The sequence below is a fragment of the Oenanthe melanoleuca genome, chromosome 15, assembly GCF_029582105.1.
Source record: "Oenanthe melanoleuca isolate GR-GAL-2019-014 chromosome 15, OMel1.0, whole genome shotgun sequence".
NCBI classification, from domain to species: Eukaryota; Metazoa; Chordata; class Aves; order Passeriformes; family Muscicapidae; genus Oenanthe; species Oenanthe melanoleuca.
This window is the reverse complement of record NC_079349.1, coordinates 3,248,987-3,271,531: the sequence shown is the minus strand read 5'-3', so window position 1 is coordinate 3,271,531 and position 22,545 is coordinate 3,248,987. Positions and strand designations below refer to the sequence as shown.

Below are 22,545 nucleotides of genomic sequence, written 5' to 3'. Positions count from 1 at the left end.
AAGGCTGCAGAGAAAGAAGTGTGCAGGTGAAAGGGGATTGTCTGAGCTCCAGCAGGTTTCTCCATCCCTGGAGATATTCCTTCACCTCCAGAGTTTTGTGATTCAGGCTGAACTATCTGGGAAAAAATGCTTTTGTTGGGAAGAATGCTCTGTGATAGTAATCATCAGACAACTTCTTGCAGGCACAAACTTTCATAAAGTACTTTCCTTCTAAAATTCTGCCTCATAGTCTCAAAATCCACCTTTCCTCTTCATGCACAACAGGAAGGGACCTGTCCCTATATGACCTTGTATGTGCAGGATCAGTGAGATATTGGGATGCTGTCCTGATCCTCACAGGGAATGCAGAGTCTCACATAGAATGTCTCTTCCCTGCTTGGATGGGAATTCAGAAATGAGATGTCATGACACATTTGAAGCCTAAATGCATCCTGGAATCATCAAAGCTGGCTGAACACTTCCCCTAATCTCTATTTTGCTTTCTAAATGGAGGGAATGATCTGGCAAAAAAAATCACATGAAGCAAAACATGGAGATAAAGAATGAGAAAATGGAATTCCAGCAGAGCAGAGACTGGAGCAAAAGGGGCAAGTTTCCAAGGCTCCCTTTTCCCCCAGATTAATGTTCCTGACTCTCCTGCCTCACCTGCTCACAGCTAGGTGTGCAGGAAGCATTGATGTAAAAAAGCTGATTTACTTACTAAACCCCACCATTGTGGACTGTGTCATTGGCAGCACTTGGATTTATCACCACATCCAGACCAAATCACTCGTGATCCATCAGCAAAGGCACCTGGCTGGGGAGCAGCGTGGGAGAGAGCCTGGCTCCATTGCTTTGGATCTGTCTGTGCTGCAGCCCTGAGATGGGATTGCAGCTCCCAGGGCTGTGTTTGTGTAAAGCAGCTCACAGCAGCACCCAAAGCACCGTGGGTGCCATCAAGAGCCTTGCCCACCTTCCCCTTGGGTCCAGCCCAAGTTGTTTTCTCTCTCTGCTGCTGGGCTAAGCCCCAATGTCCACAGTGTTCCAGATGTTTGCTTGGATGAAGATGCCCATGGCCTGGAGGGAAGACCCTCCCAGGAGAAAGAGGGTTTCCTCAAGTTGCTTAAGGCATCCTCTGGATGTGAGTGCAGGTTTTTGAGCCAAGAACACAGCTCAGCCCAACTTGGGCTGGGGATTTCAGTGAGTTTAATCCGTTTTATACACACTCCCTCAATTGGCTAATTACTGCTAATTACAGGCTTGAACTCTGGCCATGCTCTCTTGGAGACCTGGGAGAAGCCACAAGGCAGCTGTGACCAAGGCAGCACTCACAGAATGGCCTGGACACCAGGACCTGAGTGATGCTGGTGGCAGAGGATGGGTCCCAAGGGATGCCAGGGCAGAGATGCTCCAGCAGCTCACAGTGATGTGCATAAAATGCATGGACAAAGCAGAAGGGAATCCAGGGATCAAAGGTGATTCCAGCCACAGATCCCTCCAAATCCTTTCTCCAATTTTGGCGCAGTGTTACGTAAGAGCAGTCCAGCTCCTGAAAATCTGCCAGGCTCGCGAGCAGAGAACAGCAAGGAGGAGGTGAGAATAGAAACAAATAAATAAGAATACGTGGCAGCTACCTCCACAATGGACCACGTTTCCAAATGCTGCATATGAGCAGAAATCCCAGGTGCCAAGAGCTGCCAATGGGATAGTTCTGGCATTTCAGGAGTGTAAGGGAAAACAAAATTTGGATCAGCAAAATTATTGCCCTCTGGACACTTGTTACCTGTCCCTGGGAAGGATTTGGTGCAGCAGCCTTCAGGCACCTGCAGCTGGGATTTGCCACATATTTCACCTGCATTTCCATGGGAAAAGGTGGGAATTAATGAATTAGGGATCTCTGGGGTGCATGGAAAGTCTCTTTCTCACTCCTGCATCTCGTGTTCAGTGGTGTGTCTCCCACTGGCAGAGGCACAGCAGCTGTTTGACCAATAGCAAATCACCAGACCTTTCCACTTTCCTACTCCCTCGACAGCCCTCCTGATCCTGCTTTTTCATGGGTTTTAATTAGAGAAGCAGCTCAGCCATGAAGCTGGGCTGAGATCAGAGGCCATGTCCCAGCTGCAAACGTGCATCTCTGGCCAGTGCAACGAGGAACATCCACGGCGTGCTGCCTTCGAGCCACGTGAGCCTGCAGCTGCACACAAATGTCCCAATTTGAGAAGCAGTTGCTTCTCCTTGTTTTGCAAGGTCTGCTCACATCCCTCTGTACCACCACATCCAGGTGAGCCGTGCTGAGACTTGCTGACACTGCAAAGGGAAAGGAAATTGTGCTCACCCCACCACAAACCAGCTGGAAAAGGAGCAAAAAAACCCTTTGCTGAGTGTACAGCACTGGCTGGTGTCTGTGTTTTTCCCTTTCCCCTCAGAGAATGGCTCAGCTGAGCCCTGCAGAAGCCCACAAGAGCTTTCCAGGCTGTTATGCAACTCCCTTTGGAGGGATTCCTGAGGAAGAGGGGAAGACGGGGCTCCACTCGGTGCCAGAGCGGCGTCAACTGATCCGCCACGGCTGCTCTCCCCTTAAAGCAGGACAGAGCTTCCTTTGGAGCTGCTGCTCCTCTTTTTCCAAGCAGCAGAGCAGATGATGGCCATGGCTTGTCCAGGGATGCTCAGACACAGACAGGACACATCAAAACAGCTCTTGTGCCTCATCTCGGAGCTTTAAAAGTTGGATTCGTCTTAGAAATTCACCAAGAGTGTGGAATGTGCTGGGTTTTCCTAATCCAAAGAGTTGCAGCAGGAAAAATCTTATTGTGGTCACTGCTAAATTAGGAAAAATAATGACATTTTTATATGAGAAGGATTTTATTGGTAGTATTTTTGCAGGTATGAACCTTCCAAAACTCACCAATAGAATATTTTTCCATTTGAAAATACCTTTCACCAGAAAACCATTAAGTACATCAACCTTGAGTAAGTAGATTTTTAAAAACCCACTCGGAGGGGAGGAATAGCAAATTATATTTCTCCTGCATAGAAATCACCCATCTCAAAATTTTCTGAGCTGAATTTTTTTACCTTTGGTATCAAAAATCTGATTTTAACAAGCTTGAGATGGATTTATTGTTGCTGACAGCTACTGTTGGGGGAGATTGGGAAACCACCGGCTTGGTGGAAATCAAGGCAGGGTAGACCTGTGAGAAGAGCCTCCAGCAGGAATCCTGCTGCTGGCTGGCTGGGAATGAGGTTTCCTTCAGTTTCTGCACAAGGTTTGAGCCCTTGGAGAGCCCCAAGGCGAAGCTGGAGGCTCAGGAGCAGCCCCGAGCTCCTCGCCAGGCTCCGCACAGGAACGCGCAGGATCCACAAGTTTTGTTGCTGGAGGGAGATCGTGGCACTGTGTGTTTTGTAAATAAAACATGACACTAAGAAAACTCCTGCCTGTGCGTCAGCAGCTCCCTACAGAACAGGACACAGAGCCTTCCATCTCCAGATCAGCCTCACAGCTTGCTCCAGCTGCTCCTCTTTTGTCTGACAAATCAGCGCCCTCCACCCCCAAAGCCCTGCTGAAATTTGGGGGTTAGCAAAATATTTTAGGCATGAAAAGCAAGATGTGTGCACGAGGCTTTATCTTGATTGTAACACCAGGCAAGCTGGGTGCAAACAGTAGGAGTTATGAAAACATTGGAATCCTGGCTGTGGAGTTGAGTTAGGGAAAATAACACCTGACCCACAAGTCACCCATTCTTGTTTTGGCAGTGTTTGAAGAATGTGTAGATCTTTGTTTGAAATGTACACAAACACACTGAATTTCATGGGCTTGGCAATATGTAATCTAAAAGTGTGTGTGCCTCACATTTCTCAGGATCCACCTACAAATATGGATAAATCAGGGAATATTTAATTATTTTTTGCACATATATATACACATATGTGTACATGTGTAAATATGTGTTATATTGTACTCACAGGATATGCATGTGTATGCATATATATATATATTTATATGCATAGAAAAATACTGAAATCTTATTTTTCTTCTAGAGGTAGGCGGGTATAATATATATAATTTATATATTTCTAAACTAAACCAGATTATGAGCAACAATACAGTAATAAAGCAACATGTGCAAGGGAGAGTGAGGACAAATCAATGGGGAAAGGTGTTTTAAACAGAGGCTTCCAAGGAATGAGACCAAAGTGGTGATTTGTGGAATTTCCTTGGAGGGGAAGGAGGAAAAGACCCAGAGGTCTCAGAGCTGTGAGCTGTGAGTGATTTGTGCTGAACAAATCATTCATCACTGTGTATTTAACTGGTAGGAAAGTGGGAAAAAATCGTAGACAAATTGAAAGAAGGGGTGGAGATGTTGGTAGATGAAGTGTGAACTTCAAAATTGCAGAGTGTTTCAAGCCCATGTGCAGAGTTTAAGGACAAAGGGATTTCCCTGATTGTTCCCCCTCTGGAAATAAATCTGTTCCTCCTCTAGAAATAAATCATTGTTGTGAGCAACACCGGAGAACAAAACACTTTCACAATATTTATAACACCTTGGCTGGGTCCCTTTTCTAATCAGGGTGTGGGGTGAAGCTGGTTATTTCCTGCAGAGAAAAGCTACCTTATTAAAAAGATAATTTTGTGGTGGCATTTTAATATAACTCTGGCTCTCCACAGAGTTTACTGATAAGGAAGGATTCTTTTTTTTTTTTTTTTTTTAATGAGAATGAGAAACCCTGTGCAAAAATCCAGCCCACTCTGAACAGGACACCAAGCATTGGCAGCTGCTGTTGAGATTTGGAGCTGGAACAAGGTGAGTTGCTTATCAAGGTGATGATAAGGCCTCGACAGATTCACCTTTATCTGTAATTTCTCTTCTCTCCTCCTGGCTACGCCTCTTTTTACAAGAATTCTCAGTGCTTTGGACCTTGCCTCATATGGTTCAGCGAGACAGACTCTTTGCCCTGACCTTGTTTTGAAGGGCTGGTTCTGTCCTTTCAGAAGTACAGAGTTTCCAAGTGAATTCCCAAGTACATCTCCTGGGTTGCACCCGGGTTGCTAAGCTCTTCCCTTCCATTCCATTTCCCAGAGCATTAACAGGAGTGAAAAGGATTCAACACCCCACTAAAGGTGCTCACATCCCCAGAGGACTTGTCCCTGGAGAGGAGCTAACAGCTGAAGGGTGAGATGAGATGGAGATATTTCCAGAAATGAAAACATGGCCAGGAAGGTTCCTCTGGAAACACAGGACCAATTTTCCTTGTTAAATAATTCAGCTAAGTCCAAGAGAACAACTCGCCCTGCAGAATTAGGAAGGATTTGAAAGAGAAAGAAAGCATTCGGCGCAAGAGCCGGAGGGGGCCGTTCCCCGAGAAGGTGCAGCACAGAAAAATAGAGGTAAATCTGCAAAGGCTGTCACGTTGAAGTAAATCTGAAGTAACTCCATTGTTTTCCAAGGGCTTACTTCGGGTTTACACCAGCGTGACTAAGATTAGCATATCAGCTTGGGCGTGCTCGATGCGATAAGCGTTCGCTGGGAAAGGGGAGCGCTGAGGCTGTGCTTGCAAGGGGCCAGAGCCTGTGTTTCAGGTAGACTCTGCATCCTCTTATCTCCTTCCTCCTGCAGACCTGAGGTGTGCTGAGACTGCAAGTCCTTTGCTTTATCACCCGCACGAAGGCGAACTCTGCTCCGGCCCCGCCGTAATGAATATTGTATAACTGCTGGCTGGAGGAATCCGACGGGATAGTGGGAGCAATCCACGCAGGGAAGGGAGGGGAGGAGGAAAGAGCTTGACACAGCCAGCCCTGCAAATTAAAGTAGGAGTAAATAAAGCAATTAAACAATATTCAACCCGAGATACAGACTGAATAGTGGGAAAGGCTCGCACAGCCCGTCTGCTGGACAAATACCATCCAGTTTATGAGCACAACCTCATTTAATTGCTTCTGGCTGCATATAGAATTAAATAATAAACATGTGAAATAAAGCAGCGAGATGCTTTCGAACGAGGAGGTTAATTCCTTCATCTGCAAGGACTCGAAAGTGCTGTATGTTTGTTTCTTGAAGGATTTGCAGGTGCAGAGCCACGTGTCCGGAGGTGCTCTGGAGCTGAGGGGCTGCTCAGGGCACGTTGCCTCAGCCCGTGAGGCAGAGTTGGCTCAGTGTGAGGTGAAGGACATGAGGGCTGTGCTCCCCCAGCCCCAGAGTGGGGTGAACAGCCCCGAAATCCCACCCGAAGCCACCATCTCCCTCGCATGTGGGTGCGTGGGGCCATGAGGGCAGTGAGGGGACAACGTGAGGGCCTTGGCGGCCCCTTCCTGCTCCCTGCACACCCCAGCCTGCAGGAACCCTACAAAGCACAGACCTTTCTCCGCAGAAAGGGTGATTACACATCGGAACGGGAGATGGTGGAGTCCCTGTCCCTGAAGCGCTCAAGGAACGACTGAATGTGGCCCTTGGTGGCACGGTCTATGTGACATAGCGGTGTTCGGCTATAAGCTGTACTCGATCTCGGATGTCTTTTCCAACCTAATGGATTCTGCGATTCTGTGACCGCCACCACTGGCTCCGCCGCTCTGCGACTGTCGCGACACTGGGAGGCGGCACTGCCGCACTACTTCCCGTCCCGGGAGCGGAAGGATCCCGCAAGCGGGGTCGCATCACCCCGCCCGCTCTTCCCGCCCGGCCTATAAAGGGTTTCCGACGGGCCGCGTCGCGCTCGTAGTATCCGTGCGCCAGGCGAGCCCGCTGAGGGGACGGCGGCCATTTTGTTCAGTGCTGGCTCTGTGCTGAGGGGGCGGGGGGGGGCAGAGAGAGCGAGGGAAGGCGCAGAGCAGGAAAGGGCAAAAACGAAACAGCACGAGGAGCGGAGTCGGGCCGGCCAAGCCGCGAGCGGAGCGGCGGGGAGGGCTCCGCCCGGCCGCTGAGAGGCGATGGCGGATATAGACAAGCTCAACATCGACAGCATCATCCAACGGCTGCTGGAGGGTGAGGGTCGGGCTCGGCGCGGGTGGGGGGGAGCGGCGGGGCCCATGCGCCGCGTCCCGCCCGCCCGGCGGGGTCTGAGGGGCACCAAAATGGAGGGGCGAGAGGCGCTTTGTCTGCCTGGGGTCGCCGCCGCCGCCTCCCCGCCTGGCTCGGCCCCGCAGCCCCAACTTTCCCCTCAGTCCGAGGCGTTTCTGCCTTTTGATCACCCGGTGCAATGCTGGGACAGACCGGCTGCCCCTTTCTCCTCCCTTGCAGTTCTGAGGGGATGCTTAATCTAGTCGGATGTTCGAATGAGGGGACGCTTAATTTAGTAGTATTTTGTGGGAAGGTCTTTTAAAAAGCCTTTCAGCGCATCCACATGGGATCAGTGCATGGCTGGGTTGTCGTGAGGCTCTGGAAATAAGACTCAGCGTGTTTAAAGAGTGTTGAGGCAGCTTTTCAGCAGGTCGAGAGGAGACTGTCATGGGTTTCAGTGTATGCTGGGTTTAGCTTTGATTAGCTGCTTGCATTAAAGCTGCCACAGGATTTTGGCTCTTCATTCGTAACATATGGTGGGTTTTTAGGTGTGAATAGAGGGTTGGGGTTTGGTGTTTCAGACAGTCTGAAAAAGGGCTTATTGTCTGCTATTGTTGGTGCTTAGGGGTGAAAAGAGTTGCCTGGCAGTTTGTAAATCAAAGGAAAACCTGGAAGTTGCAAGAGGTGTCTCCAGCATCATCCCTTCACTTGCAGGGATCAGCACTCACTGGGATTTACTGATTTTAGGGCAAAAGACTGAGAAGTTGCCAGTGATAAATTCTTTTCCAGGCATCAAGGAAAACTATAATTATTCAGAGAAGGAAGCTGTCCTGATCTAGCCTCATTTCACGTGTGTCAGGGCAGGCATCTCATCTGGACTTTTACTCTTAAAAAGCTTGGTCAGGAATTTAACTTTTTTCCATTTGGCACAAAGTCAGCTAGAATGTTGCTAAGAAAAATGATGAAGAAATGTCTTTTCTTACACACTTTCCTACTTACAGGATTTTGCTTGTGTAATGCTTGCATAGCCAAAGGTCAGGCAGAGGAACAGAAATTCTACTCTAGAAATGAATTGGAGTTTAAAAATCCTGTAGATAAATTATGGGATTATTGAATAAGTAAAAGTAAATGGGGTTTTTCCTCTGATCCGGTTTGGGTTTTGCCTGTTACCAATTTAAACCACCCTGGTTTCAATTATTTAAAGACTTCCCTTCATAAAGTTAGACCAGGATTTTCCTGAAAATCCAGTAGTACGACTTGTAAATGTCAGGTCTCATATGTCATATGTTTGGTGACATATTAATACATGCTCAGTTGAACTGCATGTATTAGTTACAGTTGTTACTGATTCCCTTAGTGTAACTATTGCAATATTTTCAAAGTGTAAATTTCAGTTTTTAAAAGCATGAATTAGACCTTTCCTAGAAAGAAATAGGAGTGATTTCTCTGTTTAAAGTTTTAAAAAGTAGTATGTCAATATGTTCTGCTCTTGCTCAGTTTATATCAGCATTAGGTGGTTGGAGCAGATAAGAGCTCATAAATCAGATTTCAGAAGGTTTACTGGCATCTTTTAAGAGGTGCTTCATGCAAATACAGATGTTACCTGAGGTTGCATCAGCTGCCAGAACTGAAATTAATTTTTTTCCCTTTATTAATACTGCAGCTGGGGTTTTGGATTCCTTGAGGCAATGATTGCCTTTCAATATTTAAAACAATTGCTGGTGTTAGTAACCTATGCTAGTGCTTTATTTGTTGATTATTAAATGTTCCAAATGTCTTTGCCAGACAGAGAGTAATGATTGACCTTTGTGTAATTTTTATACTTTTTTTTTTTCCTAAAACATTGCTGCATTTCGGCACACACTGCATTTTAGATTTAGACCAAACAAATTATTGTTTTTCAGTGCAGTTCTGGTAGAACAAGTGCATAATGTTAGTTACACAAAGTGTGGTGTGCCCATGAGCTCTGTGTCAGTACCTCTTCAGAGAAGCTCCACACATATTAAAATCATACTCAGACATGAAAACACTGCAAAATCTGGTTTAATAATCAGCTCACAAACTGAATTGCCCAAATCCTTGTGCAAGCTGTAATTTTAGAGCAATTTGGTACTTCATTATAGCTCTCTTTAAACTTTAAATACTTACACATTTTTATAGCAGTTAACTTTAGGTGATTTTGCTACTAAAATTTAAAGAGTATGTGCAGGGGGCTTATCCCTTTCTAAAGGTAACAAACCTCAGTACTAAGGAGATTTTTGGTGAAATACTGGGAATCAGTGAGCAGATCCAGTTAGGTCTTTGGTTTATCATGTGCCTTAGCATTGCCCTGTTGGAAGAAGCAGTGAATCGAGTCTAATGGTTGAGGTAAAGTGAAGGGTGAATAATAAATTGCTCTTGCTTTTGTCCTTAATACTGGATATTAATAATGTATTTGTGAGGGATTTTAGTTGATTTCTATCCTGACTCCTCTGCTCAACTGACATTATTCCTACTTTTCCCCCAAATAGTGATGTTCTTCCACCCACATTAGGCTATTTAGATGAATTTATTAGCTTGTTCTTTAAAAAGCCTGGAAATATATACTTCAGCTTCTCATTCTAAGGTAAATATTTGAAGAGTCTTCCTTGCTCCAGATGTTTATAGTACAGAGCCATTTGGCATTGAAATGTCACAAAAAAACATTCTTCAATAGCATTGTTCTCAACCTTGGAAAGCTGTTCAGAGAAAACATTGAAAATACTGACTCTTTTTGCTGTAATTAAATTAATTTTTTCTCCCTTCTTTACTGATGAGGGTTGTGTCCTGCTAGGAGCAATTTCCTGAGTACAGCTTGTCTGACTTTGTGACTTTTGGTAACTGTAATATCCACAAGAATAAGTCTTGTTAAGTGTAGTAAGTAACAGTATCCTGCACTGAGTATTGAAATGTTTTGAAGTATCCTTGTTATTGGATAAAGGTTCAGATATTGATGGAAGGAATTCACCTTCTTGAGGAGTCAGAGGGGTCAAACATAAGAGCAAATTATTTCCCTTCTAGCAGGAGTACTGAAGGCAGCAACTGCAGCTGTGCTGAGTCCAAAATGCCAGCAGACAAGAAGATGCTGAAAAAAAATCCTTGTGAGATAAAAAAATCAGTGGCACCTGTATGGTCTTGGAAAGGGCTGCAGGAAATGGCAGAATTCCTGCTTGCCTCAGTAAAGAATGAGTGACAAATCCCTGAGTGTGAGCATGGCTTCCTCTCTGTGTCATGTCAGATGGGATTCCTATAACTTGAGCCCCTTATCCATTTCCTTCATCTCGTGTGCTGGCAGCTTCTGCAGATAAGTAGGGTCTGGTTTGGAGCTCACAGTCACCTATTTAGAAAACAGGATTGGAGTGTATTAGTCTTACCATGGTAACAGTAAATAATGGGTAAAATAATAATTTCAATAATACCTAAGTGACCCAAGTTGAAATGTGCTTCTGCAAATCTCTGCTGTGCTGCATCCTCTGCAGTTACGGGAAAATTGGATAATGAATGGAGGCTACTTTGGATAAAGCCATGTGAGGCTACAGTGGTGGTAGCCATTCTGAAAGCTGAAATCCTGGCTAGTGCACTAAAATCAGCAAAAAGACTCTTAAATCCTTAAACATTTCTGTTTATACACCCACAGATTTCTATTCCCAGTAAAGCCTGTTGTAGAGATGTCAAGGAGATATTCTCTCTTAATTTGCTTTAAATGGGGAAAGATTATCATCTACTTATTAAAAATAGTTGAGCTAAAGAGCATGGATAAGAATTTGTTCACCACAGAGAAGATGTTTTCTCACAAATGCAGTCCTCTAAATTTTTTTTTCACCTTTCTACTAAATACAGCATTAATTGGGTCTGCAGGGTTGCTTGCCCTTTAGCTTCATATACTGGGCTAAGAGTGATTCTCAGAGATGTTAATCTGAAATGTCACATTTACTCATGATTGAGTTGGGATACTGTGGTGAAGTTTCTCATGAACAAGCAACACTTTTTGACCTCAAACCATATCACTTTCCCTGGTCTGTGTAGCTTGATGTTAATTGTTTCCTGCTGCGGTGCAGCAGTTTCTAAGAGGGGGAAATAGAAACGCTTTTAATTCCAAAGACCAGCATTAGATTCTTATCAATGCCATGGATTCAAATCAGTCTGTTCAGTTTTGTGCCTGTTGCCCAGTCAGGGAAGGGGAGGAATTTGTCCCTTGTGTTTGTGAGCAGTGTGAGTTCCTATTGCTCCTCACCTGTCTGCAGTGTGGAAATACCTTACAAGATGAAAAACTTGTAGTCATGCAGAATCTTCTGTTTGATAACGCTGCTGTGAACTTTTGACATACTAGAAAGCAGATGAGAACTTTTTAGAGCCTTGTGCACTGAGGAGATGCTTTTCCATTTCAGGTTTGAATTTGAAGTGATGTGATCAAAGCTGGTAGTGCCTGCAGTAAAGTAAAACCTTTTTTACATCAACCACTTTCAAGTTATTTATTCCCTTTGTGCCTGTGGTGCAAAACTGACTGTGAAACTGTCATCAGGAACTGCTAAAAACTAGATTAAAACCAACCTGCAGTATTTTTGGAAATGTCACTATGATTGCAGACATCTTAACGTAAAATGTGGTGAAACTGAGAGACTTGTTTAATAAGCCAGGAAAATGAACTGACCTGTAGATAGACTATTTTTCTTAAAACATTTTCTGTAGGAGAACTTGATTCTCACACTTCAGTTGACAGTATTTCTGCTGCTTCTTTTAATGCAATACTGAATGGAAATGAGATGTTTGGATCACTGCAATTTCTGGCATTTTTGAACTTCCTGCTATTTTTGAATACTCCTCTAAGTGTCTGTCCCTCTCATAATAACCTTGACTGACGTAAAGGACTGTGTGGCACCAGAGTGAGGATTGGAAAACGCTGGGGCTGGATGGGATGTGGGAGTCTGTTGTACTCTGCATGCATATGGGCTCAGACTGTTGGGCATTCTGGATCCCCCAGCTCCTGACCCATTTATCCCTCCCAGGGAAATGTGGAATATTCTCAATGTCAGGCAGTGCTCTCTCTGCCTCCTGGCAGCTGCAGCTCCACTTTGTACTCGCTGTTTGCTCCCTCCAGAGTGACGGGAGTGCCTCAAGTTCTTGCTGTTCTTCCTTTTCCTTCCTTCCCCCTCTGCTGGGCACCTGTCACACTGCGCTGTTTATAATACACTCATTTTAGAGTTGGTATCTTGTTGTTTCCATCATTTTCTCCCTGTCTTTAATAGTGGACCCTGTGTTCAAAGCAGTGAGATCATCCAGGCTCCAGGGAGGGATTTTTTTCTGTAGTCATTTCCATCTAGTGGAGAGCTTATTTTTTGCACAACTTCTCATATTTTTACAATAAAAAAGATTTTACATGTCAGAAGACTGCCCAGACTGGACACTGAAATTCAGGCTCTAGAGAAATTATTTCTAAGAACAGGAGGAGCATCTGTGCCTAAAGAGGCTGGGAACATTTTGCTGTCTGGAAATGCTGCAGCAGTGTGTTCAGACACAAATAAAATACCACTTGAAATGGGCTGACTTTTTTCCCCAAATCATTAATCTTCAGCTTGTTCCACTGTCAGTTGCAGGCTGTCATTTCTGAGAGGTTATTTTTTATGCATTGAAAGGGCAAATGTGCCTGCACAGGACTATTGAGCTGCTCTTTTGACTTCATGACCAATCTGTCAATTAGTATTATTCTATCTGATCTCCACAAGCTGCCTTGTTTTGGTCCAAAGCAGAGAAACAAACTGTAAACACAACATATTTTTCATAGTGTACTATTTTTGCCTTTCTTAGAAGGATTAAGTAACTTGAAGATGCAGAAAAACCTTTTAGAAGAAGTCATTAAGACTGAATATCCTGCATTTCTGTGCCAGCTCTTTCATTGTGGATGAGAAAATCTTTGCACTAAAAATATGAATTTCTCAAACCAAGATGTGCTTCTGCATTTTTGATTCTTCTGAAGCCAAACCCACTTTTGTTTTCCCAAACAAAACAAACATGCAGGACATTCAGGACATACATTCAGGACATGTAGGTTAATGTCACAAGAAATTGAACACACTGGTCTCCTCTGTGCCAGTTCCATGTTGGACAAAGTGGTGAAAATGTCACTGGCAGGCAGAGCTGAACCAAATTTTCCTGTTCTTTCATCCATGGCATCTGTCCTAGTGAGTTTGGGAAGTGCAGCCCAAAGAATCATTTCATATTGTCAAGGTTTTCTACAGGCAGGTGACTAAAACTGTGTGAGGATTATCCCAGTTCAACAAAAATGTATTGGAAAAACCTAGAAAACCTGTGTTTGAAACAGTGTTCAGATCTTCATTTAATCTTTAGCCAAAATGAATTCATATGCTTTATTCATGAGCTTTAGTGACTCAGTGCATTGCATAGTCTTTATAATATTTTGTACTTTTTAATTTATGGATGAGAAGTACAGCGTTTAGTTTTAGCAATTTCTAAGAAGACCAAATCATGGCAAATTAGATTCGGCTTCACAGAAAACTAAATATAAGTATTATTAAAAAAAAAGGTGAATTGCAAAATCTACAATTAAGTGACCATCAATTTTATATTTACAATTGAGCCAGTTTATCACTTAATTCTAAACATTTCAGTTCTTTATTGCTTCTGGATATTTGGCATTTTGAGTAACTTGCTTATTGCTCAGGAGTCTTTGGAAAATTACTGTATGGATGAAAAAATTACTGTGTGGATGAAAAGCCTCATTCGTGATAAACTGCTGTGACAAAGATTTAACTTCCATTTACATGCTTCATTACTTCTGAGATTTTAATGAAAGACATGAAGTGCAGTGGTAATTCCAGTGTTGGCATGTAATGTCACTGGTGAGTGATAACACGTGGGCAGTGAGGAACTGAGGAGCAGGTAGAGCTTGAAAGAGAACACTTAAAGCCTTTTGGCCTGCAGTAATGTCACTGTGAGCACAGACTATGATCTGAACTCATTTCATTTTGAGGGTTGTTTGAGGAAGGGTGCTGTGGTTTAGGGCACTGGCAGTGTTCTGCAGTGCCACCCTGGCAGGGCAGGATTGCATTGCTGTGGCAGGGATCACATCCCATGGCACTGATTCCATGGCTGTTACACACTCAGCATTTTATTCATGCTCTAGGTAAGGTGCATGCTCACTGAGCAGTGTTTTCTGTGCTTGATCAGAGGCCTGTGGAAAAGTCAGAAGCTTCTGTGCTAGTGAGAAATTGGAACACAACTGTTTTTTGTTCTTGCTGTTCCTGAAACTTGCCTCGAGCACCCCCAGCCTTTCCCACTGCAGTTCTCACTTGGCTTTGTACAGCACAAGGCCCACAGTGATGGCAGAGATTTGAGTCATCTGGAGCTTTCAGATTTGGAGGTTAAACAGTAGCAAAAGAATTAGACTGAAGTGGTAGCTAGCTACTAAGTTATTCAGGACTTCAGAAGATAATACTCCATAGGTTCTTGTGTTTGAGATGATTCAGGCTTGTTACCTTTTTGGGTAAGGGCATAGATTCTTTGGTCTCAATACCATAAAGTAGCTCACAGTAAGTCACCTAGCCTGGCAGCCTTAGTAGTGGAGGGATTTTGTTTCTGGAGGTGTTGGCAGAGTGTTTCCAGCCATTTGAGACTGCAGTTATTGGTGATTTGGCTTTGATGGAGCTGAAGCAATGGGTTACATTGTAGAAGATGACGGCCTCTCTTACCCCTTTTTTTTTTTTTTTTTTTTTTTTTTTCTTCAGTCTTATCACTGTTACATATTGTCACTGGTTTTGACCCAAAATAAAAATACAGGCTTCACCAGTAATGGCGTACTCATCATTTTTTTAATCCAGTCTTAAACCTGATAACAGCTGTTGTGTGGAATTTGGGCTGTAGTTACAGCACTGCTGCTGTAGAAATGTCCTTTGTATTTCTGGGCAACAGAAGCAGGAGTGTGAAGCTTGTTCAGGTCAGGCTGATGTCCTTGTCCAGGGCAGGAAGGAAAGCTTTAATGGATGTTAAAGGAACAAACTGCCGTGAATTGTTGCAGTGGGGGAGATGGAAACAGTGATGGAAGGGTGTGAAGAATGGAAGCTGAGAGGGGGAAGTGCTTTGGGGCTGGGAGATTGGTCTCCTTCTGTTTGTCTTATACTCTGCTCAAAGGCAGCAATGATGGCAGCTGCTTTGTCATCATGATCCAAAACTATTTCCTTTCTGATGGTCCTGACCTTCCAGTCATGTGTGTTTTTCTTCCCTGTTCTCCAGCTGCAGTGTAGAACAGGGCAGTACAGGATTTCTGGTGCTGTGATCTTGTCTAGGCACTGTCTTGGGTGAGGTGATTTGCTGGTTTAGGGAAATTCGCACATTTGTTGGTGATTGAGTTGCAGATGCCCTTTGCTCAAGTTCAGACAGCTTTCCAGAGAACAAGCACATAACTGCTTCACTAAAAAATAACATGTGACTAGTCCCATTGTCCAAGACGGGTTTATAACTAAATAGAACTAAACTGGTGCTGTTTAAAATGTGACATTTTTAATGGGGGAAGTGTTGAGCCATGAATTCTGTTAAATGAAGTTAACATGACTGGAAAAGAACACACTCCCCTTTCCCTGGCACTGCCATTTCACCCCAGCACACTGATCCTACCCTGGTACCTTCTCATTCAGTGCTGCTCTGCCTTTAGTCAGGCTCTTAAAATAACACCAGGATCTTGCTGGTTTTGATAACTGAATTCTGACTCCTCCCAACAGTGCGAGGATCAAAACCAGGGAAAAACGTCCAGCTTCAAGAGAATGAAATTAGAGGACTGTGCTTGAAATCCAGAGAAATCTTCCTGAGTCAGCCTATTCTACTAGAACTTGAAGCTCCACTGAAAATATGTGGTGAGTGCTGTGAATTTTGGTTTGATCTTGGGGGAAGTGTCAGGTAAATGCAGACCATAAGCAGAGAACAAGTGCCAGATGCTACTTTCACTTACTAACAGTGAAACTAATAAATAATTGTAGCAAAAGACAAAATAAAACCCTGCTGGATATGTAGGGCAGAGGAGTGGAGAGTGGGTAACATTGGAAATTGTATTTGGGACCAAAATAATCCAAACCCAAAAAACAACAGGTCCAGTTTCACCAGGTCGGGGGAGAGATTGTCATGAAGTTTTGAAAAGAAGTTACCAAATAAATAATGTCTGGCCCAGTTGTGCCTGAACAAGGGGAAACAATGAGGAACCCAAGTATTTAATGTGCTGCCATGCAAAGCTGGACAGTGGTTTGACAGTATATTAAAATCTTGCTGGAAACTTAAATTTCTGTTTCTTGGAATTACTTTCTAGTTTGGTTTCACTATATTGCATACAGCAGTGCTCATTTTGCACTCATGTAAGTGTCTACTTATGCTAAAAGAATGAAGAATATCCACATAAAAACCTCAATAAATGCAGTTTTGAAAGCTTCCAGCAATTAGTTTTTTATCCTACTCTAAAACAGAGGACTTACTTCAATTTGAAGCAGCTCATTACATATTTATAATATTGGTAGTCTAAAATCATGATTTAATGTTCTGCTTGTCAGAAGGAGGTTCATGATTTAATCCAAAGGCAGAAATAATACCAATTTCATTTTTGATGCAGTTTCCCTTCTAGAATTTGAATTACTGGGTGTTTCCAGAAAACACAGTTAGCTTCTTGAAATCTTGATTTTGTTTTATACACACAGATATTTTTGAGTAGCTAGTATTGCATAGATGTCAAAATGTGATAATTTTATATGCATTAACTGCCATTTTAAGTATGTTATGGGCAGTATCTAACTGCCAGCTTTTTTTCTTTCTGAAGCATCTTTGATTTGTTCTTTCTCTAGAATTAATCAAAGAATGTAGCAAAGGGTCACTGAAGTGTCATGTCTGAATCTCCTTGCAGGGGACATCCATGGACAATACTATGACTTGCTCCGACTCTTTGAATATGGGGGTTTTCCACCAGAAAGCAACTACCTGTTCCTTGGTGATTATGTTGACAGAGGAAAACAATCTTTAGAAACCATTTGTCTTCTATTGGCCTACAAAATTAAATATCCAGAGAATTTTTTCCTCCTCCGAGGGAACCACGAATGTGCCAGCATCAATAGAATTTATGGGTTTTATGATGAATGTAAGTACCAGGCATTGTGCCTCTGCTGGGGACAGCAGGGTGGCAGGGTTAGATGGTTCCTTCCTGACTGGAAATGCTCTCTGTGCTCTTTAGAGAGGCCTTTGGCCTGTTTCAGAGAGGGGAGTCTGTCCTTCCCCTGCTCCTCTTGGAGTCTGATCCTCACAGTAAAAAGCAGCAACCATTTGGGTTGGGGTCATTTTATTTGTTGGCTCCTGTGTTAACTAACAATTCTCACTGGTAAAACTCATAAGGGCTCTAATGAGAGATGGGAGAATTTAATTTGATGTGCATTGCAGGGGTTCACCTCTGTTTCATTCATCTGATGATATGTACAGGCTGTGTGATGGGGGCTGTATGTAGACCCTACCCAAACACAACAAGTAATTTTGCTGTGAAGTAGAAGGCAATGTTCCTGCTTCAAAGGATGTGATTTAATCCAGATAATGTAGAGATGATACTGTTAAATTAATTGTGCACTGAAGCATGTTGGAACTTGTGTGGTGGGACACACTTGGCTTGCAGATGACAAGATGTGCACTCCATGTCTTGTTCTCCTCCTGTGAGGAAACAAAGATGTGTGGTATTTCAGAGTTGTCTCCTCAGAGATTAATCACAGGCTTAGTCATATATCACAAATATGTTCAGGGTTCATATCTGGGAGAGGCCCTTTGAAATTCATAAAGCTGTGGCAGTTTCAGTTTTTAGTCCTGTTTCATTTTTCAGTCCTGTTTATGTGCCGAAAGTGAGTTTATGTGGTAAAGCAGAATTTTAAAGCAAATCTGCTTTTCATGAATTGCTGTCTTCCTCTGAAAGAAATGGCAAATGGTGAGATTTTCTGCAATAGATCAAATTCTCCAAGGGATAGTTTGCCAAAGCAGAGTTGGCACTGGACAGCCTGGTTGCCAACTGAAGAACAGACTGACACTGTCCTTGAAGCTGTGCCACACTGAGAGACCTTTGCCACTGGCTTTAAACAATTAAATCAGAAAATATAATTATGTGTAGGCTCTGATGCTGACTTTTTGGAAGTCTCAGTAAAGTTCAGGCATCTTTGTTGGGTTGGTTGTGTCTGTGTTAGAAAAGCACATTGACTGGGTTCTTCTCCCCAATCTCTTCTAGGTAAGAGAAGATACAATATTAAGCTGTGGAAAACCTTCACAGACTGTTTTAACTGTTTACCAATTGCAGCTATTGTGGATGAGAAAATATTCTGCTGTCACGGGGGTGAGTAGCAGTTCCTTAGGTGATGTTTGAGGAACTGGAAAACTCAGTCATGGCAGTTTCATGTTTACATTGCTGAAGCTTCAAAACTTAGGGATTTTTCTCTGCCTTGGCTCATGTATGAGGAAGGGTTGGGCTCAATGAGTGTCAGTTTGTGAATCATGGAACTGGTTCAGACACGATGATCTGCTCTTCCTTTTCCACCAAAAGGCACCTTTAATAGCCTCTCCTTTAGAGGCTTTAGGTTTTTTTTAGACTTAGATGACCAGGAGTTTGATGTCTGTCCTGAAAATATCTGTTTTCACAGAACCACAGTGGTTTGGGTTGGGGCCCTTTATGACCTGATGGGTTTAATATGTAGAAATTGATTTATGCCACACGATGCAACCTTTTCTGGTCATAAAATACAGATTGCACCTTAAATGTTTTATCATTTGCAAGTCATTACAGTTGCCCAGGGTGTCACATCAGTGGAAAATGTTACCAGATTGGTTTGATATTTTATTTCATCTTACTGGGCCTGATCATCACAGCGAACATTCCCTGTGATTCCTGGTGTTGATGCCTCTTTTATTTAACAGCTCTTTCATCAGACACTTGCAAAATATTACTGAGATTATTGTAATCCTGTAAAACATGGAAATGGCCTTGCTTTATCTTGCTTCTAGTAAATCTCCTAGAAAGTGACTTCAGTGTTCCAAATGCTTTAGAACAAACACTGGATTTTAAAAACGTCAGTGAATGTCGCCATTGAGCTACGTCAAATGGCAGCAGTGAATCACTTTGAATCCAAGTTATTTTTGTCCTGGATGAATGTCAGTGTTGCAGAGCAAATCTGGACTAAGCTGGGGCCTGCCTGTGTCTCCCTGTGAACAGGTTTGTCACCAGACCTGCAGTCCATGGAGCAGATCAGACGAATCATGCGCCCCACGGACGTTCCCGACCAAGGTCTCCTGTGTGATCTGCTGTGGTCTGACCCTGACAAGGATGTCTTGGGCTGGGGAGAAAATGACAGAGGAGTGTCCTTCACTTTTGGTGCTGAAGTGGTTGCTAAGTTTCTCCATAAACATGATTTGGATCTCATATGTAGAGCTCATCAGGTATTTTCATTTTATCCATTAAACCATAGAATAATTTAGGTTTGGGGGCATCTGAGGTGATCACCTGATCCAGCCCAGGCTGGGACAGAGCTGTGTCAGCCCAAGGTGCTGAGGGTCTTGTCCAGCCAAGTTGCAAATATCTGTGTGTGCAAATATGTGTCCCTGTGTTTAACAGTCATCATAATGAACATTTTTGCTTAAACTCTGACTCTCTTGACCAAGGGTTTTCTCAATGTTAATGGACTCTGTTGCTGAGCTGGTTCTTGTGATGCTCCTGTTTTGGTATAAAAGTTTGAAACTCATGCTCCTTAAACATAGCCAGGTTTTCAGCTGCTGCTTCTTGAGAGTTTCTTTGCACCTTGTCAGGAGGAAGCTGCCCAGACTAACACCTCTGCTTTTGTCTCTGAAGGTGGTTGAAGATGGATATGAGTTTTTTGCAAAAAGACAGTTGGTAACTCTCTTTTCTGCCCCAAACTACTGTGGAGAATTTGACAACGCGGGTGCCATGATGAGCGTGGATGAAACACTAATGTGCTCTTTCCAGGTACAGTATCTGAAGATTTTCCCTCCTATTTAATTACACATTAAATTTGTGCTTTTTTGAATAACTGTTTTACTGTTAAATAACAGTTAAGATATAGATCTTTACAGCTGTCACACGTAGACAGGGCAGTGTTTGCACTCACATCTTCAGAAAGGAGATAACACTGTGCTGGTGTGAGTAGGGGAACTATTTAATCCTGGAATTAAATCACCCAGGCAGAGCAGTTCGCTGTCAGCTGCTCCCACTGCTGTGGGCTCTGGAGCAGCTGATCCCAAGGCCCAGCCTAGCTGGGAGCAGGAAAAACATTGATTTCCTGGCACATTGAGACTTGTCCAGAAGAACCATGTAGTGCCTTTACCAGTGAGCTACTGTTTAACTGGAAGACAGCTGAAACTTTTTACTAAATGACCCCTCTGTCTTTTCAGATTTTGAAACCTGCAGAGAAGAAGAAGCCCAATTCCAGCAGACCTGTAACACCTCCCAGGGGTATGATCACAAAACAAGCCAAGAAATAGTCACTTTGGCACTGCCTTGTTGGGACTTGTATCATAGTCTATAACCTCCATTTTTAAACCTATCATGTGTGCTGTTCAGCTTGCTCAAAATAGATAATGTGTTTGTGGTTTTCCTTTCCATTGATGAATGGCATTTGCTGGTTATAACAGCGAATGAAAGACTTTGCTCCCTCCCAGGAAAAGAGTTGGAAAGTTCCCCTGTGTCAGTGTTCCAGCTGCACACTCCACAGCATCTCCCCTCCAGCCGGGTAAGCGCGGGGCTGGCGGGACCCGAACCATGAGTAGTGTAAATCTTGTTCCTTAGGATCTGAAGAGGGCACTCGTGTGCTGTGAGAGTAGAGATTGTCCTGTCAGCGGTTACATACTGTTTATACAAACCACTGTGAACTTTTTTTATGTTCAACTTTGTTTTAAAGGGATTGCTTTTCTTTTAATGTCTTGTCATGTACACCTTAGTTTTATTGCTGTCGACATTAGGAATAACCTTCAACCTTGCCAGCACCACTGGTAGGATGTATATTTAATTCAGACACACATCCCTCTCTGTATACTTCAGATGACAAAGCCATTCTTTTAAGTGTTTGTGTCTCTTTCCTGAAGCCAAAGTTCGCTTAGAAACCCGTTTGTACACAGCCCCCCTGCCGAGCTGGCCGGGCTTCCCATCCACGCCTTCCTCTCGGAGAGAAAAGGAAGTGCTGGCTGCAAATAGCAAACAGAGAGGCTTGTCCGTGCTCAGAGTGAACACGTTTTTGTACAGTTGGTGTGTTCAGCTGAGCAGATCCCAGTGCTGAGACAGCAGTCCCGGGGCAGTGACACAAATGGCTCTGGGAGTACGGAAATGGCTCTGGATCTGCTGCAAGGGGTTTGTGCATTTCAGCATAAAGACTTTGTTCTACAAAGAAACCTAGAAACTCGATAAGCCAACCAGAGGTGTTGATCTTGATCACCGGTTTATATAAATCTCACAGAATCTTGTTTTTTAAAAACTGTTGATCTTTTTTGAACAGATGACAGTGTACAATATCATGTAGTGAAAATCACTTATTAAATGAAGAAATTGTTAAATCTTCTCAGTGTCAGTTTATCACAACATATACACTACTGCTCTCCCAGGGCCTGACGTAGAGAAATAAATTGTTCTGGAAACCCACGGATTCTTGGTTTGGATTTTTCTGAGCTGCAGGAGGTGATTTTAAACAGCACTGTTGGGGTTAGCTCTGGGTTTGGAGCCTCAGGCAGAGGGGTGCAGCTGCTGCAGTGCCACATGTGGGGCCATTGGTCCTGAGCTGGTGTTTGCCACAGCGCTGCTCGTGGCTGGGCAGCAGCACACGGGCGTGGGAGGACAAGCTCAGCTCGGCTCCTGTTCATTGTTCTGTGCACTGGAGGTTGGCCTTGAGTGCAAGCACTGCTCTGAGAGGGTTGGAGCTGAAACCAGACCCATTTCCTCTGGTTTTTAATTAGAGAACTAAATTTCTGGTGAAGTGGGGAACGTGAGTCCATTTTATCACTGCTGGGGCAGGAGGCTCGGTGGGGACAGGCGAGCTGGGTGCCAGCTCCAGGCACTCGGCCTCCACAGGACCGGCCTGGGGTCCCTCACTGCTGCAGGGAATGTGCTGTGGGGTGTTCAGCCCTCAGAGCAGCCAGTTCCTACCCTGTCCCTGCAGTGCTGTTGCATCCACTGAGGAACAAGTTTGTCACTGGAATGCACAGCTCTGTCATGCTGTCCCACTGAATTCCCTTCTACTTCTGCAGTGAGTGGGGCTCACCTGCTACAAATCCAGTCTGCAGCCATTGATTTTATTTTTTCAATGTATTTCTTTGAATCAAAGAACTGTTTTCCTACTCTGAGGATATTTTCCCCTTCCCTCTACACCTGATTAATCAAAAACTTCTAACTACCTCAGCTGATCTTGCTAGATCTGATGTCACAGATTACCTGGTAAGGCTCTCTCAGAAACTTTCACCCTTTGACTCACACTTGTGGTTTCCTTTATAGCTCTGTAATTGTTCTCCCTCCTCATCCAGCACCCTGCACAGCTGTTATTGCTGT

At 43.8% G+C, this 22,545-nt stretch overlaps 1 protein-coding gene across 1 annotated transcript; it reads left to right on the top strand.

Annotated features, from left to right (window-relative positions):
* Positions 1–6,618: 6,618 nt before the first annotated feature.
* On the top strand, positions 6,619–21,646 carry PPP1CC (protein phosphatase 1 catalytic subunit gamma). The gene is made up of 7 exons (XM_056504675.1): positions 6,619–6,956; positions 15,722–15,853; positions 16,885–17,115; positions 18,235–18,339; positions 19,213–19,436; positions 19,846–19,980; positions 20,406–21,646. Exons 1-7 carry the CDS (start codon positions 6,902–6,904, stop codon positions 20,493–20,495), a joined length of 972 nt encoding a protein of 323 aa, XP_056360650.1. The 5' UTR covers positions 6,619–6,901; the 3' UTR covers positions 20,496–21,646.
* Positions 21,647–22,545: the final 899 nt, after the last annotated feature.

Excerpts from the sequence above, each read along its gene's own strand:
- PPP1CC (XM_056504675.1), top strand. The coding sequence starts at position 6,902 with ATGGCGGATATAGACAAGCTCAACATCGACAGCATCATCCAACGGCTG. Across the intron at positions 18,340-19,212 it reads AATATTCTGCTGTCACGGGG|GTTTGTCACCAGACCTGCAG; the intron begins GTGAGTAGCAGT and ends CCCTGTGAACAG. Across the intron at positions 19,437-19,845 it reads TCATATGTAGAGCTCATCAG|GTGGTTGAAGATGGATATGA; the intron begins GTATTTTCATTT and ends TTGTCTCTGAAG.